The following is a 20,723-nucleotide window of genomic DNA, read 5'->3' as shown; positions in this document are numbered from 1 at the left end:
GAATAAAACAAAAACCAAAACCCTCCTTCTCTTTAATATCTGGTAATTAGGAAGCAGCTCAGCAGAAAAGGAATCCATCCCCCTTACTGCAGACGCAAGGGGGGTCTGAATCTAGGGAACCTGCCGGGGTCTGTGTCAAAAGTCATCTGTGGCACTTTCATCACTCAAATCATTTAAGCTACACAACTACTTGCTCACCTTTTCCGGAACTGACATTGCACATCCCAAACTAACTCAAACCCTTTGGCCACAACCTTCATTTTTTTTATTTTGTGCCTCACTTCTCCATATCTCTCTAGCTACCTGTCAGTCACAGAGATTCGACACTTATCACATATCACATGATGTGCTCTGTTTTTCTGGTCATTAATTTATCCCATGTGCACATATAACATTGACCATTTTCTCACCATTTTTCTATGTCTCTTCCTACTATAAATTTCCCCAGCCTCTCTGCTGAAATGAGGTGGTTGGCACTATTTGTAAACTACGTTTATCTCTGAAAATAAATACAAATACAGCAAGCCTGCCAGCGACTAGAGCATAAAACTAGTGAAGAGGCACTTTTTCTGGAGGCTAGCTCACGAAAGTAGGAGAGTTTGTAGGTTATATTGGGTTGGCCAAAAAGTTCATTTGGTTTTCCGTAAGATGCTACGGGAAAACCCAAACGAACTTTCTGGCCAACCCTATACATGGGGGGAGTTCTGTATATGCTTTCTGACAAGTGACTTTTCTTATTCATAAAGGAGACCACGGAGGATTCTTTTCATCAGAGAATTTGCCTTTACTAGCCAAGAGCATGATCATCCATTGTGAAATGCCCTCAAGCCTCGAAAAGTTCTGCCCCCACCCCCATTTCTCACACTTGTAGTCCCACGTTGGCACAATGGGCCGTCCTCTCACCTCATCCAACACAATCCAATGGCCTGCCTTCAAGGCTGCCAGCAAGGGGCCATCGCGCCAGGCAAACTCTCCTCCCTTGCCACCTTCAACAGGTAGATCTGCTCCAAACAGGTCTGTGATGTCCTTTGAGAGGAGGAAGAAATGGAGAAAAGCCAACATTACACAGAAAATGAACTAGATCCCAAGACCCCAAACGTAAAATGGTAAATACTTAGGCCTTGTACCACTTTTTAGTCTTACCCCCAAGAGAGAACTAATCAATCCCAGAACTCTTTACCAGGAGCCCAGATATGCCCCAAGCATCTTATCATCACAATAGTCTAAGCATCTATCAACTGGAGCTCTAGATCAATAGTTCTCAACATTGGATGTACTCGGAAATAAATTGGTGACCTTAAAAAACAAAACCACACACACCAAAAACAATGCCCAGGCCCTCCTCCCAGACCCCATCCCAGGAGATTATTTAATTTGTCATCTCTGTCCCATATTTTCATAAGATTGTTTAAAGGGTCATTTTATCTGTAATTAATATTTTTAGAAAGGACAAAAATAGAGAGGCTGTATTACAATAAAAACTGAAATGAGTGATTCCCTCTCAAAAGAGAATTACAGGGTTTCCCTGGTGGCGCAGTGGTTGAGAGTCCGCCTGCCGAAGCAGGGGACATGGGTTCGTGCCCCAGTCCGGGAAGATCCCACATGCCGCGGAGCGGCTGGGCTCGTGAGCCATGGCCGCTGAGCCTGCGCATCCGGAGCCTGTGCTCCGCAACGGGAAAGGCCACAACAGTGAGGGGCCTGCGTACCACAAAAAAAAACAAAAACCAAAACAAACAAAAAATAGATAAAAACATTACTCCCTACACCTACCCCCATCAGCTGTAGCATGACTTAAGCTTACCGTCTGCTCTGACAAGTTGATTCGGACAAGTGTGTTGCCTGAAGCCTTGGCTAAGGCTCCCACCAAGCTTGTCTTGCCCACACCAGGGGAGCCTTCCAAGAGGATAGGTTTGTTCAGTTTTGTAGCTCTTAAGAGCCTCTGGGCATTCATAGCTGTGGTGCCCGCACTGAGTGCATAGTCGGCGATATTATTCCTGTGCAAGACAGGTCCTGAAGTGGAGAAAAGAAAAGCCACATATAAGCTGGACATCACCAAATCATACATATATATCAACTGGAGATTAAAAGAATCCACCAAGTAGACTGTCAGTCAGTAAAGTACCATCTGTGGTGAAAACGCTTAGCCCTATTTTGATATTTCCTCACTTTTGGGTCCATGAAATGCTTTCCAGGAAGAGCCAGCAGCATACTTTCTTCAACTGTGCCTACTACACAGATCTCGGCACTTCCTACACCTACATCTATACATACTCATATAGGTCGAAACTGCAAGCATACTTCTTTCCTTTCACAACCTACACCTGGAATTACTACTACATGTACTTGTACAATTTACCTTATACTTGTATTTTCCTAAAAGTCAAGTGGAAGCTTGGTATATAAGCCCATATAAACAATTTCATCCAAGGTTTTTAGGCCACCAAGACAATTCAGGATGCATCCTTAACCCATAATACAGCTGAAGTGCAGGACTAATAACAGTCTTAGAGGGCTTAATATTTATGCCACTATGTCTCCTGGCAGAAGCTGTTGGTACATCAGTTTGGAGGCAGTGGGGCTAAGAAAACATTTATTACCTCAGCTACGGAAGCAGAAGCAAGGACCACCCCAGTCCCAGGCCACGAGCACACAGCTCCTACACGAGAGAACTGAATACTACCATGATGGCTTGGGGAAGGGACCTAATGGTTAGATCACGGGGGAACCCCATCAGGGATGAAGACAGTACTGTTGAAGAGGGAGAGGGAAAGGGGCAATGTTCCATTCAGCCCAGAATTTGGGCTGGTTTAGTTCACCACTGAACCCCCGCTAACTGCCACTGCACCTCTACACATTCCAAGCACTCAACAATTCTTGACACAGAGAGGAAAGAAGGGACAAGAAATAGATGACTCTGCTAGAGAAGCAACGATCCGAAAAGTCCAGAGTGCCCTGGAAAGATACCTAATATAACTGCCTCATTTAAATATTTGACAAAGGCAACCTAATAAGAGCAAGGATTAGAACTGAAATCCACCTGCATTTCCTATTTAATCACTCATTTATTCATCCATTCACTCAACTCAGCAGACATTCTCTGAATGCCTATGACTGCTAGGCTATGTGGCAGATGCCAGGGACAGGAAGATGAGTGACACCTGCCCTCAAGGGTTCACAAAACTGTTTTTGTAAAAGGTGATAAAGTTTTATAGTTGAAACATTATGGGCTGAATTACCACTATAGGAAAGGTCTTGTTTTGAGCACCAAATAATAAACATATAAATGCATTTTTATGGGACAATTTACTCATGTATTAAAGACTGTATTTTCTATTTTTATATGCCTGTTATATATTTTTTAACCACTCATACAATTATGATTACACCAAGTCAGATTCTAACTCAGACAAAAGTAATCATGATATAGTAAAGTTAAAAGTCACAATAAAGGTCAAGTATTTGTAAACCACAAGAAGAGAATCTTATTTATTTAAAATCATTCTTACCCCTTGGTATAAAAAATGGATGAATTCCCCAAAGGTTATCTATCGCAGTGAATTCTTTGGCTTTGAGTCTGTCATAAATCTTCAATTCGTTTTTCTGACTTTCTGTAAGTCGGACGACCTTGGAAAGTTTCTTGATTAGGAATTTCAGACATTCTTTGCGAGCCAAGAGAGCCGTACCAAACCCAGATGAAGTTACCCCTAAAGGAAGAGGATCGGTCCATCAAACAACAGCAGGGCACCCAGCTTCACAACCACTCAGCAGAAACTCTAGGACGGGCTCCTGAATCACAGCCAAAATACGATTGCTAGTATAAGCAGCCCTAAGAAGGAGTGTGACTCCCCTCTCCCCACAACTGTCACGTCATCAATTCAGCAGCAGCTTATTCAGTAAAGCACTCCAGTCACTCTGTGAGAAATAAGTCTGGAGAAAAGAGTAACTAATATGGTACTTTTAGTCATGTGGGCTGTATTTCTAATTTTCATGGCTGAAAAAACTTAAACATTAAATTTAATAAAATTGTAGTAAGCTTAAAACCAACCACAGGATTCAGGCCCGTGAACTGAACGACCGCATTCAGAGGTGCCATGTGACGCTCTTCAGGAGCACAAGCGTTCCCAGCAGCCTTCTTTCTATCATAAGCGCTGCTTCACATTTACTAAATCCCTGGTCTATAAGCAATGAAAAGTTTTCGCGTATCTTTTACACCAATTGCCTCTCAAAAAGAGTAAAAGAACAAGAGAGCCACTGTGAGTCTTGGAAATGTTAAAGGCATCTGGCTCAGAGGTCTGGGCTTGCTCCACCTCACAGTCCCCTCTATCCTCACCCCTTGTTCTCACCAGCTAACAGACAACATACCTGAACCTATTCCATCTATGTACACCAGGCAGGCGGCGTGGACAAAAGACGTCACTGTGGAGATGGTCTCCGGCCTTTTCAAAGCAGCTTCCTCCCCCATTGTGTTCATGAAGTTAACCCAGGACAGGATATCTCTGATACTGACCACACACCTTCGGCCAAACTCCTGGTGGGTCAGCCAGTCAGTGAAATCCAGCATCACCTCAGCTATGTCAGCCCCTAAGACACAAGAAAACAAAGGTATTTGCTGTTTGGGAAGACACCGGACAGGGATTTGCAACCTGGGGCCCACTGATGGTTTAAAAGGGATCTATGTTTCATGAGATTATATGCAAATTTTTGTGAACGTACATTAATACTTTTTCTAAGCAAATGGGGTCCACAGCTTTAATCACATTCCCATAGGGTTCAAGAACACATTCTACCCCTACCAAAACAAACAAACAAAAAAACACCAGAAAGAAAACTTTGAGAATTAAAGTCTAAGAAAGCACCCTGAAAACAGCTCAAAGAAATAAAGTATTCATTTGGTTCGTGTTCAGATATAATTTTGAAGACAAGACACAATGATTTTAGAAAACATACAGATTTATTTATATTTTTAACTGATTCAGTGGAATGGGGATTATCATGATTCCAGTGGCATTTAGTCTAGGTTTTTTGTTTGTTTGGTCCATCTGTTCATCAATCACAATTTAGCAAATCAGAGGATTCACAAATTATGTTTCGTGGTTCAAGTTAATGACTATTCTAATTTTCACAATTTCATATTGTAAAATATTTGTCTGGAAACAAAATACTTAAGTCATACACACACATTCAAAGCAATGACAATCAAATTTAGTAGAGTACTTCATATAACTTCTGAAGTCAATAGTAAACATTTATCTAAAAAGTATGAATACCAAGGAATGCTTTTTAAAAAGAAAATATGATGAGGAATCAGCACTGCTGTAATAAAAAGCAGACTATACAGTAACAGCTTTCAAGCTACACTGCAAACTGGTTAGAAGAAAAATACTAATTACAGAAAAAAACACAAATCTTAAGACAGAACGTAAAATGACAACTCATGGGGGAAAGTCTAGTTAACAAGAGGAAAGAAATTAAATACTGTTTCAAAAGCTAGATGTTAAACATGAGTACCTGGATCCACATTTCAGAGTGGAAAAAATCTGAAGTAAATCAAGGACTTAAGGAAAATGAAATAATTTATCCATTAATAAAGAGAAATTAAATCATGACTATTAAAGAAACAGAACATCATCAGAGATAAAGTGGATGGGATGGGTTCATATATGTATTTTTGTTTGTTTGTTTTGTTTTTTGCAGTACGCGGGCCTCTCACTGTTGTGGCCTCTCCCGTTGCGGAGCACAGGCTCCAGACGCGCAGGCTCAGCAGCCACGGCTCACGGGCCCAGCCACTCCGCGGCATGTGGGATCTTCCCGGACCGGGGCACGAACCCGCGTCCCCTGCATCGGCAGGCGGACTCCCAACCACTGCGCCACCAGGGAAGCCCCATATATGTATTTTTTAACAACAAATATTGAAGATAACAGAAGAGAGAAACCTACATGATAAATATATTAAGGAATATTATGCAAAAATATACAAATAGCAATGTGTAAAATAATAGTTATTTTTAAATAAACTACAGAGAATGCTCCATTCACTAGTAATAAAAGAAAATGAAATTTTAGAATATCCATTAAATTAATAAGGATAAAATAATAGATTTCATTGTAATTAAAAAGAAAAAAATGACGGGAATTCCCTGGCAGTCCAGTGGTTGGGACTCGATGCTCTCAGTATTGGGGCCTGGGTTCAATCCCTGGTTGGGGAACTAATTAAGCTGCTGGCAGCACTGTGAATGGGGCCAACTTTCTGGAGAGCAATCTGGCCACAACTAATGGGAGCTCGGAAGTTCCTAATTTCTACTTCTAGAAATACAACTCAAAGAAAAGCTCTGAACAATATGTCATTTTAATGAAAAGGGAATGCTTTGAGAAATACTGGTCAATGAGAGTTTGAGAATAGAAAAAGCAGCCCACATGCCCTTCAGAGATCCATTTTTTTTAAATACATCAATTTCATCAATACGTCAAATATAGAAAAGGTTTCATTACAGAATCTTTTTTTGTTATATTATCAATGTATGCATAATACTACTATAGAGATTTGTGAACCAAAAATAATAGAGAAAGTAAGTGGTACCCACAGTGGTATTTATATTTTCATTAAGACGATGCAGTAAATATATCTTAAATACCCTAAATCAATTTAGAATCCATAATAGTTGAAATATTAAATTCAGTGAATCATACATATCCTTAAAGAAAATCTGGGGAAAAGCTATGTCTAGTTTCCTTTTTTTTTTTTTGGTGGTGTGCGGCTCGTGGGATCTTTGTTCCCTAACCAGGGATCGAACCTGTGCCCCTCTACAGTGGTAGCATGGAGTCCTAACCACTGGACTGCAAGGGAATTCCCTAATTTCCTGTTTTATATTACACAATTTAAAAAATGTTTTTATGCTGTGCCACCCTGATCCATTTCCAAATGAAAAGACTGATATAAATTATTAAGCCACTTCTCCCTTATGCTCCATGTTCCCTCAGGGTCTCTAATGCCTCCCCAGGGATGTCTGCTGCCATGCAGCCTGGAAAGCATGGAGTAAACAAGCTCCTTAAGGACAAGCCATAAGGCTCAGAGTAAGTCCTAGGGGTCCCAGTGCTTATGCCCTGTGGAGGAACAGTTTGCTCAGTTAAACATGAAAAGCACTGATGATGCAGCAAACGTGGCAGCTTAACAGCAGTTGTATCCTCCGCCATTCTTATCACAATCCAAGTAGCTCAGAAGAGTAAGCAGCCCATATGAGATTCAGAGGTTACTTCCTTGGGCGACCCAGTCCCAACCCAGAGCCGAAAGACAAACCATGCCAGCTTAACAATTTCTGTCTTCTCCTCCTCTTTTTACTTGAATTTTCACCGTAAATGCACCAATGCACACAACCAAGGTAACACACAAGTTCTGATTGTGGGCTATAGACCAATATTATTGGACCACCTGGGAACTTGTTAGGAAGGCAAATTCTCATGCCCTACACCAGACCGACTGAATCAGAAGCCCTGGGTGCAGGGCCCTGCAAGCTGTATTTAAACAAATTGTCCAGGTGAGTTTGGGAATCGCAGGCTTAGTCAATTCTGCACCACTGAGTAGCTGTGATATTGGTGGAGCCAGGGGAACTCCAGCTGTTCAGACAGCACTGTGTACACCCGTGAATACTGAGGTTCAGTAAAGGCCCTTCTTAAAAGGAAGTCTGTGCTCAGGTGACTAAAGAGCCAATCTTTCCTAATATACCACAGATGAGGTTGGGACCCATGCACCTACTCTCCACAGCCATCCTACCTATTTTTGAAGCTGTGCTTTAGCGTGCCTTTAAAAAGCTGAACATATCCATGAACCTCAATCTCAAAGAAGCAGACATCCTTTTATATTCTTTAAGACAGAGAGGCAAAATGATCCAAAAAACTACTTGTATTAGGGTTTGTATTAAGGCTTAGAACCAGATCTAGGTCCTAAATTTAGCCCATTCAATGCCGAGAATATGGGATTAATCAGGGCAATCTAGGCTCAATTTGAAAAAAAAAAAAAAAGTATAATAAATGTTTTGGCTCTTACTGGATATTTTAAGAATTATTAAATTTAGGTTACAAGTCTATGCGAATTTTTAAAATACTACTCTATTTTCCTTGTGTTTGAAATTTTCATAATAAAAGGAAAATTTAAAATAAAATAAAGTGACAACTACTAAGGAAATGCAGTTTAAAATTCTATGAACATTTTCTAACGGTGGTAATGATTAAAATTTAAACCACATTTCCTTATCTTTAGCCAACAAATATGCCTTATATATAAAGATGGCCGACAGGTGAAACAATCAGAAAGCTAAAACGTAGTAACCCGGTGATGGAAGCAAGGTGAAGAAGGGATACTTCGGTAGAGGGCAACAGGCTAGTATCACGTCTTCTTTAGATCTATTTGTTATCACTTCTCCATAGAACAGGCCATACACACCTACTGCTAAACATGCTATTCCCCTCCCTCCAACACACACACCCACCCCACCGGCACCACCCGAACACTCTCACCTTTATGATCTGTTCTGCCCAGAGACAATCCTGGGCGAAGATTATGGCTGATAATCTGAGTTAAGTCTTCACGGCTTGTGCTCTGAGGGCACCATATTTCTGTAAAACGGTTTCTTAAGGCAGGAGACAGCTACAAAGAACACAAATTCTAATGTGAATTTAATACCTATGAGGAAAGCTAGAAAACAAATCCTTTGAATGAATGCTGGCTGTGAATGTGGCAGGTACCCAATGCTTCTTTTATCACCTCTACTACTGTCTATAATTCACTGAACACCTATTTGTCCAGCTCCTTCCACATGTCATCTCATTATCTCCACCACACTCCCCGAGCTCGTACTACCACCCCTTTCTTTATAATCATGGTAGAGAACTTCAAGGTCTTATAGAGTCTGTGGTGCAAGAAGGATTCAGCCCCCGTAGATGACTTCCAAACCCCAACACTTTCCCCTAAGCAAAGGCCCTTCCCTTTACTTTCCCTTCAGCTACTTGACTGGTGGTTTGGAGAAAATAAACGCTATCTTCCCATGGGGGAGAGCTGTCTGAAGTAGAAGGAGAAAACTTTGATGTGGCCAAAGGGAGTGAAATTGCAAACAGGTATATATTTACCTCTTGTATGACAAAGAACTGTTTAGTCCTCCAGCCTCAGGGCCTTTGCCCTCAGTCTGGATTCATCCTACCCTCCCCCTAGGTCAGATAACACCCGCTCACAAAAGTTCACCAACGATTTTCTTTTACTGGACAGATCAACTCCATCCTCCGCCTACCTGGCCTAGCACAGCAGGACCAGGAGCAACGCCTGGACCCAGGAGCAGCTCAGCAAAGGCACCAGGGGTTGCATGTGCTGCTCAGCACCATCCCGGCTGAGCAGGATCATGGTTCCAGGATCCCACCTCCCTCTGCAGCAAGGCAGGCAGAACCAAAAGCTATCATTCCCTTTGGTAAAAGCCGGCAATCTGTCTAAAAAAAACTTAAGCTAACCTAACAGGCAAGTTAACACATACAACCTTGAAATCAGATCTTTCTGTGCTATTTCTATGTGCCACAGCGCCTGTTTTCATACTTTGAAACTGTGCTGTATGTTATTTCTTCCCTCCAGTACATTTCCCAAAGCACAGTGATCATCTTTCTTCTTATGCTACTGAGGAAAATCAGGCCCTAAATATCATTTTCACGTTTCAGGCAGCCACCAAGTTACCAAGAATCTTAACTACTTTCACTCCCGATCAACCCATTTCTGCTCATCATCCTGACCTACTACCACACTACCCTTTCCCTAACTTGAACACACCAGGGTCCCACACACAACGCAGACTTCTCCACTGAGAGGCTTCATGAGCCTGGAAGCCGTGGGGCTTGGGGGACCCTCATACCACCTTCTGAACAGAAGAAATCACCCTCACCCTTTCCTTTACCAACAGTCTGAGGGGGACCCACACGACCCCTGAGGGAACAGATACTCTCCACCTGCAAAACCAGGACAGGATCCTGGCTGTGACTGCTTTTTTGTCACTTTAAGTCATTCATATCACCACTCTCGTGTTTAACAGAGTAGACTCTAGAAGCAGAATGGGAGAATAAACTTCAGTTTCAACTTTTCTCATCCATAAAACTAGCGTAATAACTTCCACACAGAGGTCTCATGAGACTTTGTTACCTTAAGGTATGTAAAAAGCCAGGCAAAGTGACTGAAATTTCAGGCACATACAAAAGTGAGACATCAAATAAGGAAATGTTTTACCTGTCAGAATTATTTTTCAACCTTATAATGGCTCTCTCTGGATTTTTATCTTTTACTCAGTTTTTACCACATAAAATTCCAGACCCATTTTTACATACTGTATTTATGGGTACAGTGAGCTGAGGTCAAAAGGCAGAAAAAAATTGTGCTTCAAGAACACAGTTTTACCTCTTTTTTCCCAAAGTCACCCCCGGGGTTCATGGTTGCCAAGATACGGAATTTCTTCCCAGCAGTCAACAGCTCTACCTCATTATCCTTGTCCTCTAGGTTGCCTTTCTCAGCTAATAACAGAGACTTTTCCACTTCGAGGACACTAGAAGAAAAATTGGAGAATGTCAGATTAGAAAAGCCTTCTGTATTCTATTTTGTGGTCTTCAGTGTTCTCAAAAAGGAAAAAAAAAAGTCATCTCCTTTGCTGAGCTTTCACTTTAGTTAATGGTTTCCTGCCACAAACTTCAAAGTGAATAGTTATCCCTATTCCTATGTAGTGGAACAACAGTTCTGATCAAAATGAAAAGAATTCCTTTTCCCACTTACGTCAAGACACTTGTTTTAAAAAATGGGAGCATAACTTCCCTGGCAGCACAGTGGATAAGACTCCACACTCCCAATGCAGGGGGCCTGGTTTTGATCCCTGGTCAGGGAACTAGATCCCACATGCATGCCGCAGCTAAGAGTTCGCATGCTACAACTAAGGAGACCACGTGCTGCAACTAAGGAGCCGGTGAGCCACAACTAAGACCTGGCACCACCAAATAAATAAATATTTTAAAATAAATTAAATAAAAAATGGGAGCCTAGCATGCAAATGTTCATGGCAGCATTATTCACAGATATAGAAACAACCCAAGTACCAAGAAGAGGTGAATAGATAAAAAAATATGGTATTATCTACACAATGAAATACTATGAGGAACAAAAAGGGACACACTAATGATATAGGCTATACCATGGAGGGACCTCAAAACATTGACGCAAAGTTAAAGAAGAGACCACTTATATGAAATCTCCTGAAAAGACAAATCTATACAGACATGAAGTGGATGAGGAGTTGCCTGGAGCAGGAGGTGGCATCAAAGATAAACTGTAAATGCACAGGAGGGATGCTACTGGGATGATAAAAATGTAAACTGAATTGTGGTGGCTGCAAAACTCAGTAAATTTACTAAAACTCGAATTAGGGGACGTCCTGGCGGTCCAGTGGTTAGGACTCTTGGCAATCGCACTGCTGGGGCCCGGGGTTCGATCCCTGGTCGGGGAACTAAGATCCCACAAGCCGCGTGGCGTGGTCACCGCCCAACTCCCCAGCCCCCCCCACACACACAAAGAAACAACCCCCGCCCCCAAAAAAAGAAAGAAAGAAAAAAAATAACTTATTGAACTATACATTTAAAACAGGTACACTTCATGATATGTAAATTATACCTCGATAAAGAGAGAAACACAGGTATTCATCAAGATTCACACTGATCTGAGGTTTTCTGTTTTGGGTTTTTTTTTTTTTTTCTTTTTCTTTTTGACCGGGCAGCTTGTGGGATCTTAGTTCCCCGACCACGAAATGAACCAGGGCCCTTGGCAGTAAAAGCGTGGAGTCCTAACCACTGGACTGCCAAGGAAGTCCCTGTTTCGTTTTTTTCCCCCCAGGTTATTTCCATTTATTTTACTTTTAGTAATATAATTTTTTTTCCTATCTCATGACTAAACACCTATTTTGAAGAAACAATGGTTTATTTTTCTAATCAAGTGACCAAGCTGCTGAGTCTTAAGGTCTCAACAAATGCTGCATCTTACTATTTTCATTGCACAACAAGACTTATTTTGATTACTCTAGTAAATAGCAATTTTGCTTCTCCAGTGGTTCTTATTTGCCAGTCAGGACAGATGGCTGGTTCACATGGCGGCTACTGCTTTGGGGCGGTTTCTGTTAGGTGAGCCCTCATTTCCAGTATCTCATCAGGGATCCGTCAATCAGGACTTATCTACGTGGTTGGCCAAGGCATCCTGCACTGGCTATCAGGGCTTCATTCTGTTGAACAGGATATTCCTGAAATCTCATTGATATCCTTCGTGTCATTTTTAAACATTTCTGGAAGCAATGTTCTGAGTAGGTGAGGTCACTTCAGGCTTTACTTCTCTTGTCCTGAAGTCTTTCACACTGCAAAAAGCAGGTTTACCGTAGGCTTACTGTGTAGGTTTTGAGAAACTTCTTAAACTGTTTTATCTGATCAGATTTCAGTATTTGTGTAGCCATATTCTTTCAGTACGTTCACTAGTCACCTTTTCTGATGCATGAGTTTCCTTTCTGTTCTGGAAAGGCATCTTTGCTTGAATGTCTCCAGCAAAGCCTGATTTCTTACTCAAGCACATGCTCTCACATCCGACACCAGTATGCGGCTAGGGGGCTATGTGGCCAGCCAAGTCTGGTGTGGAGGGTCAGCGTCCTGGTCTGGGGTTTTGAGAGGCCTTACAGCTGTAACATCCAGGATTTTGATTCTAGTTCTTTGAAAAAAAAATTAAGATAATGGCCACATAATTTGCCTTAAAAAAGAATTTTAACTTGGGCTTCTTTGTTTTAGCCCTATCCTCCCATAGTCCCATCTTTCTGATTATTGATAGCTAAACAGAAAAACTAGGTCTCTTAAAGACACTGAGTGCTAAAGCCAAAAAAAGCAATAGCTCATCATCATTTTCAAACATTTACTGAATACAGTGTACCTATGAAGAACATTACTGTGCACAAGAATTAATATCTATAAAATCCAGACCAGCAAAAGCATCAAACACAGGGTAAACCTCTTACGCTCGTGTACCTGTTGAGTCTTTCCAGGACAGAGTCGTCGGCTAGGGAGATCTCATCCAAGAGGAAAAAGCCGTCCTCCTTCATGGCCAGAACCAGAGGCCCATCATGCCACTCAAAGAGTCTTGATGTGTCAATTTCTTCCTACAATTTGGAAAAGAAGAGGGTGAAATTAAAGGGCAGGTGGCTCCACAAGACAATACACACGTAGCTAGTGGGCGTCTGCTGGAGTTGCTCTGCAGAAAACAAAGACTGGAGAACAGGAATGGATCTCGCATAACAGGATGCTTGTGGAGGTCCCTTGTAGACCAGTGAAAATCTGAAGACAAGGTATGTATCAAACCTGTACGCCCCACCAGGAATAAAATCCCACAGTTGACTCTCGCACAGAGCTGACTGCAATTCTTTAAATGAACATGTTATCATTTGCTCAGGACAAACCTTGTCATTTGGCTTCTGTCTCACGGGTCGCAACCCCCCCAAGAAGTCCGACGTCTCCATGTGTAAGTGGCAGTTGACTGAGTATAATTTCTGCTTTGCCAAGGCCGCAAACACTTGACAGATAGTAGTTTTCCCACACCTGTTAAGAGATACACACCAGATTAACAAGGAGCATGAATTCCAAATACACACCCACGAACACCCCAGTCAACAAGAGAGGGGAGCTCTGGCCACAGACACTGCTGGCCAACACAGGGCATCTAGCCAACACAGGGCGCCTGCCCCTTGGCTCAGTGGGCCCTTCCCCAAAACACAGCACCCTACCATGTCTCTTATCCAGAAGGGCACACACTACATGAACTCTACTGAATCGAACTGAACCCTCAAAACGAGTTACTGTCTCCCCACTTTACCCAGTGTCTCCAACTAGCAGCACTGGTTCACCGAATTCCAACGCCCTTCCCACCAGCATCGCCAGTCTCCGCATGCCCTTGGTCCACACGACGTGGCTGAATTTAGCCTCCAATGTGGATATCTGAGTAGACAATTTACCTATCAAAGGCAGAGTACATATTTAGGTTCTAATATGAATACACCTCAATTTATTCTCCTCTGGATGTGATGGCCTACTCACTCAGCAATTTTAGGAGATTTTCTTTGGAGAAGAGGGATTGAGGACACAATTTTTTCTTGAAATGTTTTTCAAGGACTTCTTGAATCACATCAACCTCCTCCTGCTTCCTGACTCGGCCTGCCAGAAGCATAAAACCTTGAAAGAAAAAAAAAAAGGAACCGTCAAGTGTCAATACCAAGGGACACTGATACTATGGAGCATTAGCTGCTGGGAAGAGGAAACCTGAAGAACTACTTTGGAAAACCAGGAGAACTTACTACAACTAACGATATGCCTGCCCTCTGCCTTGGCAACACGACTTCTAGGTAATCCAACACAAATGAACTCACGTGCACCAAATGACACTCAGGAATGTTCAGAGCAGCTTTTCTTTCGAATAGCTAAACAGCAGAAATGACCCAAATGTCCATCAACAAGAGAACAGACAAACATATCACGGTATCTCCCATACAATGGGTTACAACACAGTAATAATTTAAAAGGAATGAAGTCCTGATGTACAAAACAGCATGGCTGAATCTCACATTAGATTGAGTGAAAAGAAGCCAGACACAAGAGTACATACTGCATGATACTATTTAGATGAAGCACAAGCTCAGGCAGAATCCATCACTGGTGACAGATGTCAGAGCAGCGATTATCTACCTCTAGGAGTTAAGGCTGGCAAGAGCCATGAAGGAATCCTCTGAGGTACTGGAAATATCCTAAATCTTTCCCGAGGTGGTGATTTACCTGGGTACCCACATATGTAAAAATACATTAAGCTGCACATGAAATAACAGAGCACTTTACCCCCTTTACTGTTACATTTTATGTTATACCTCGATAAAGAAAGTTTAAAAAAGGGGCTCCTCCCTGTACTCTTTCCCAGCGAAGAGAAAATGTAACTCTCATGGGTTAGTTTTATTTCCTTCCCACGCTTAGTAACCACCCTGGTAAGGACTCATCAAGACTTTTCAATTCAGAAGGTTCAGAAAGGCTTTCTATGCTAGCACAGAGAGGAACATACAAATTCTTCCCATTGATTAAACCAAAGTAAACAAACCTGAGTCTCAGATGACGTAACTACCTTGGCTCAGAACTCTGGTATTATCCAACCCGTCAGTTTTCTGTACGTCTCTAAGGCGCAAACATAACTCTCCATGGTCACCACAATGCAGATAAAAGGGCTCAAAGACCCCCACCAACCACCTGCCTAAACTCCTAAAGGCGTTATGTCCATATCCTGACTCCCACAGGCAGCCACCTGAAGCTAAGAGTGAGAAAACCTTAGCAACCAAAACATAACAGCACAGAGGCCTGCAGAAATAGGACCACTTACAACATCAGTCAGGACTTGAGGGAGAACGGCTCTGTTCCTGCAATGCCTAGTAAAATATATATACTGACGACAATTTGGGCAAGATTTGTTGTAATAACACAGCATGCAATCTGCCCTAAGTCCACAGTTAGAGAGCATGTGCTGAGAGCATACCATCGTTGGCTAAGTGCTGCAACCAGTCATACTCTTTCTCCGTCTGCTCAGCCAATCTGTATCGCTCAGCCCATCGGAACAGATCACGGAGGGTGATGAAGCCTTGCTTTCCAGCAAACACTGAAGAACCTCTGCGATAGGACTATTAAAGGACCAAAACAAATGAAAAAGGGCAATGGCAAGCGTACAGTACAACTTATACAAAATTCCTGACAAATTTAAGCTCCCATAAAAATGATTCATTCCACTAAGATTAATTTTTCTTAAATGTAAAGGGACTGCAGGGCTTTCCTGGTGGCGCAGTGGTTGAGAGTCCACCTGCCGATGCAGGGGACGTGAGTTCGTGCCCCGGTCCGGGAGGATCCCACATGCCGCGGAGCGGCTGGGCCCGTGAGCCACGGCCGCTGGGCCTGAGCGTCCGGAGCCTGTGCTCCATGGCGGGAGAGGCCACAGCGGTGAGAGGCCCGGGTACCACCAAAAAAAAAAAAAGAAAAAAAGTAAAGGGACTGCAATCATTTGAAGATACATGTTCAAACCCATGTGTAAGTAAAGAACATAACAAATAATGGAATTCCATCTCATATAACACATAGAAAACAATTACGAATAATAATACAAATAGTGGCAAACACGCAGGAAAATTAATCCCACAGTGTGGGACCACAGTAGTAAGAGTGGCAATTATTAGCTTTCTAGGAAGTAATTTAACAGTGTATAATTCTGATAAAAACCACTTTTAACCCCATAAAATAACTGGGATATTCTTGGGACTTCCCTGGTGGTGCAGTGGTTAAGACTCCACGCTCCCAATGCAGGGGGTCCAGGTTCAATCCCTGGTCAGGGAACTAGATCTCAGATGCATGCCGCAACTAAGAGTTTTTGCATGCCACAACTAAGGAGTCCACAAGCCGCAACTAAGGAGCCCACGACTGCAACTGAGGAGCCCATCTGCCGCAACAAATACATAAATAAATAAATGACGAGTAAGTTCTGGGAAATCTTTAGGAAAAAAGGGGGGGGGAATATTCTTAAAAAAAAAAAACAAACTGTAGCTTTGTAGAACTGAAAAGGGAGAGCCACACATAAAGGATCTCTTTAGTTATGTCCATTCAAGGATTACACCCATTTAAAAAACAAAAACTGCAGTTTGTTGATGCCAAATTCCAACCTAAGTAAAATGTTCCATATTATCCACAAGTAGGGAACTGTCATCACATATAATTATCAGAAAAATTTTAACATGGTATTAAATTGCCAATTTACAACACAAAACCAAAAACTGGATATTAATGGAATGAGTTTTAAAGATAAGATCCTTACTCTGAAAAAAATAATAAATGGGTGGATGGGCTGTTTCTACCCCAGGGAGCCTCAGATTCTGATCACCAAATCTAATCAACACAGTCCATTTGAAGCTAAGTGATGGAGAGAGATGGAATACCTGAAGCTCCAGCATGACTTTAACCAACTTGCTGCAGTAGGAGGGTGGCAAGCTACACCGCTTGTGCAAGATTGTTTCCAACTCAGAACTAGGCAGTTCATCAAAGTGCAATTCCACAAATCGATTCCTGAAGGCTCTAGAAAGCATCTGGGAAACGCACAGAAACAACATGATACAAAGGACCTTTTCATTTAATTTCCAAAATGTATGCTCTGCTATTCACCACAAAAAGAAAAATCCTTCAACAGAGGTAAAAAACATCTCAGTCTTACCAAGACGACTTTTCTACTCGATTCGGTAACAAACAGGAGTAAGAGGGCAAATGCTACACACCTTTCTGCCTCCGTAAAGTCCTGGGGGATTCTGGGTAGCAAAAAGCATGAAGCGAGGATGTGCTTTAACAACTTCTTGTGTTTCTGTTATGAGCAATTCACGGTTATCATCCAACAGTCTGTTCAGTGCCTCTAGCACATCAGTAGGGGCCAAATTTAACTCATCTAAAATAATCCAATAGCCCTTTCTCATAGCATCAATAAGAACACCTTAGAGGAAATACATACTGAAAATTAGTGCATAAATTAGTCCAAAGTTTTTTTTAAAATGTTATATACAAATCAACAAATCCTAGATTATCATTAAATTTCAAAGCAAATTATTCTCTGCAGCTAGTCATGTTCCCAAATAATTTGTGGTTGTGAGTATCAAGGAAGCATAATTTTCAATTAAACATATTCCGTTTTATTTTTTATTATTTTTTATTTTTTTTTGCGGTACGCGGACCTCTCACTGTTGTGGCCTCTCCCATTGCGGAGCACAGGCTCCGGACACACAGGCTCAGCGGCCATGGCTCACGGGCCCAGCCACTCCACAGCATGTGGGATCTTCCCAGACCGGGGCACGAACCCATGTTCCCTGCATTGCAGGCAGACTCTCAACCACTGCGCCACCAGGGAAGGCCACTCCTTTTTATTTTGCACAAAGGGGGAGCCAAAGCTGATGAATATCACATTTACAACTTACTTTTTCCCCTGAAGTCTACTTTCATTTAAGTCACCACATTCTCATCTATTCTCAGCTTCCCTCTGTTCAATGCTTACCCCTCTTCTGATTCTCTAGGAAATGACGTAGTTCAACGGCACTCTTCAAAACTAGGCCCCAGGACTTCCCTGGTGGCGCAGAGGCTAAGAATCCACCTGCCAAGGCAGGGGACACAGGTTCCATCCCTGGTCTGGGAAGATCCCACATGCCACGGAGCAACTAAGCCCACGTGCCACAACTACTGAAGCCCATGCACCTAGAGCCCGTGCTCCACAACGAGAAGCCACCGCAAAATGAGAAGCCCGCGCACCACAATGAAGAGTAGCCTCCGCAACTAGAGAAAGCCCGCATGCAGCAACGAAGACCCAACACAGCCAAAAATTAATTAATTAATTAATTTTTTAAAAAGCAAAAAAAACCTAGGCCACAGTCCTGTGTACAGCCAACAAGATTAGTCTGGCTCAAAGGAAGCTGGGGCCCTAACCATCACCCTTTAACCATCACATAGCTCAGGGAGAAAGAAAAAACAGCCATTATGGCGTCCATCCTGTGCCTCAACTGGAAAGGATGAAGATTGTTTGAGGAGACCCAAGGAATAGAATTACAACCTTACCTTCTTTAAACATGAGCTTCCCTGAGGAGTCGGATGTGTAACAACCAATGTACTCCTGAATATCTGTGTGCTCGTGGTTGTTAATACGCACACAGTGGTTACCAGTAGCTGCGGCCAGCCACCGTATCAGGCTTGTTTTACCCACTGATGTCTCTCCCTGAATCAGCACTGGGTATGTTCTTTAAAGGATCAGCCAATAAAGCAATTAAAAAGAGAAAAAAAAAGACAGAAACCAGAATTAAATCATGTAGTATTTAAAAAAGAACAACTATAACATTTAACATCTTCATAAGAGAACATTTTTATATACCTATGCACTACTAATGGAACGTTTCTTAAGCCCTGAGAAGTTTCTATGTAAAAATGGTTCCTCAGGGGCTTCCCTGGTGGTGCAGTGGTTGAGAGTCCACCTGCCGATGCAGGGGACACGGGTTCGTGCCCCGGTCCGGGAGGAACCCACATGCCGTGAGCCATGGCCGCTGAGCCCGTGCGTCCGGAGCCTGTGCTCCGCAACGGGAGGGGCCACAACAGTGAGAGGCCCGCGTACCGCAAAAAAAAAGGTTCCTCAGAAACTACCGAGGAAAGTAATTCCAGCCTCTCTTGCACTAGTGAGAAACAGTAAGCGGGAGTAACTGTTACTCACTGAACAAGTAATGGGTAATGAGTATCCATCAGCAAAATACTAAAAAGCAACCTTAATGATGGCCAAAATAATCTGTGTCCATATTGCTCCCACCAAAGGTACAACTAGAAACGATGTTTTGTGTGTGGAGAAAAGTGACAGGATTGACTTAGAAAATAATTATTCACTCAGCCAATGAATAACAATAGAGCCCTTTGAAAGTTCAGCAAGTAGGACTAGACTTTCAGCAATGCCTATGCTGGTAAGACAACAGAGCAGTGTTAGAAAAGGTCCACACACCCTGCAGAGACCACTCGGACTATGTCTCTCAGGTTCAGCTTAACGGAAGACGTGAGGATGTATGTCTCATCTATTGTAGGTTCCTTGTCTCCCACTGAAATCCAGTAGCCTTCCACCTGGATAAGCCGACCTCCTTTTGGTTCTGGAATAGGCTGAAAGACACAAGAGTTAGAGAAATAACCCACAGACCCACGACAACTATGGCTTTCAGAGAGGGGTGTAAAGTGGGAAAAAAACTGTCACCAAGAATGCTGCTTGTTCTCGATGCTTTCAACATTAAAACCCACAAATGAACATGAAAAAAAATTACTTTGAGGAAGGAGAACAAAATGGCGACATGCACTGGTTTTAAAATTCAGGTGGGGTTAGGTAGATATGGGGGAAAACTTGAATGAAAATAACTTCTCAGATAGTTTATGACTCAGTTCTCTTCTCTCATCTACCAAACATCCCACTCTAAGTATTTTGGTCAAAAACATGTATTTCATATAAACCACATTCCCAAAACATAGCCAGTGTTGTATTGGGGCGGGGAGAGGGGGGCGCTATGCACTACTATGTTCTGGATCCCCTAGAAGACATTAAAAATAAAAGCAACCCTCCAGAGAAACTAATCTGTTAAGGATAATACTGTAGATGATGGCATAACCTTTTGAAGGTATGGTGGAAGTTAAGTTGATTTACACAAAACTGCCATTTTTATAGATCAAAAATGGTCAAATGGTGGTCAGATATATAGCTATAGAAAAGTGCTCTTCTAGAACATTTAGCCCCCTGACTTGAAGCCACAGTTGTAGGCACTGCTTTTAAGGACTTCTCAGTTGGGCAGAAGAGCAGTGAGAAAAAAGAACTGTTAAGCCACCATCATATATAAGCATGAGGAAAGCATACAAAAAAATAAGTGGAGGGGAATGGTAATGCGATAATAATCGAAGCAAGCTTGAGTCTTTTCTCAGCATTGTCACAGTTTACCAGAAGTATATATTCATGTGTTACTTGTATAATTTTTTAAAAGGAAAAAACATTGAATCCAAAGTACCCACAATCCCAATGGCTCTTTCTTCCTAAAGAGCAAGCAATAGACAAACAAGTCAGTTTGTGAGCCAGTTTC

The 20,723-nt window shown here is 42.2% G+C and overlaps 2 protein-coding genes across 2 annotated transcripts in view; both read right to left on the bottom strand.

Annotated features, from left to right (window-relative positions):
* MDN1 (midasin AAA ATPase 1) overlaps positions 1 to 20,723 on the bottom strand; it is a 154,869-nt gene that overhangs the window by 78,840 nt on the left and 55,306 nt on the right. Inside the window, exons 23-37 of the mRNA XM_060168184.1 lie at positions 19,613 to 19,764; positions 18,691 to 18,869; positions 17,373 to 17,581; positions 17,040 to 17,186; positions 15,599 to 15,740; positions 14,125 to 14,259; positions 13,904 to 14,042; positions 13,491 to 13,629; positions 13,063 to 13,193; positions 10,421 to 10,565; positions 8,512 to 8,641; positions 4,363 to 4,581; positions 3,507 to 3,704; positions 1,802 to 2,010; positions 904 to 1,026 (exon numbers count right to left, since the gene is read on the bottom strand). Coding sequence (XP_060024167.1) covers positions 904 to 1,026; positions 1,802 to 2,010; positions 3,507 to 3,704; positions 4,363 to 4,581; positions 8,512 to 8,641; positions 10,421 to 10,565; positions 13,063 to 13,193; positions 13,491 to 13,629; positions 13,904 to 14,042; positions 14,125 to 14,259; positions 15,599 to 15,740; positions 17,040 to 17,186; positions 17,373 to 17,581; positions 18,691 to 18,869; positions 19,613 to 19,764 — 2,397 coding nt within the window. The remainder of the gene's footprint in view (positions 1 to 903; positions 1,027 to 1,801; positions 2,011 to 3,506; positions 3,705 to 4,362; positions 4,582 to 8,511; positions 8,642 to 10,420; positions 10,566 to 13,062; positions 13,194 to 13,490; positions 13,630 to 13,903; positions 14,043 to 14,124; positions 14,260 to 15,598; positions 15,741 to 17,039; positions 17,187 to 17,372; positions 17,582 to 18,690; positions 18,870 to 19,612; positions 19,765 to 20,723) is intronic.
* Positions 12,228 to 12,503, bottom strand: LOC132530892 (mitochondrial import inner membrane translocase subunit Tim9-like). Its single transcript, XM_060168385.1, is given in 3 exon segments — positions 12,228 to 12,296; positions 12,371 to 12,404; positions 12,406 to 12,503. Coding segments are annotated over 3 exon segments (201 nt in total).

This window comes from Lagenorhynchus albirostris, chromosome 12 (genome assembly GCF_949774975.1).
Source record: "Lagenorhynchus albirostris chromosome 12, mLagAlb1.1, whole genome shotgun sequence".
Taxonomy (NCBI): Eukaryota; Metazoa; Chordata; class Mammalia; order Artiodactyla; family Delphinidae; genus Lagenorhynchus; species Lagenorhynchus albirostris.
This window is presented reverse-complemented; position numbering and strand designations above follow the sequence as displayed.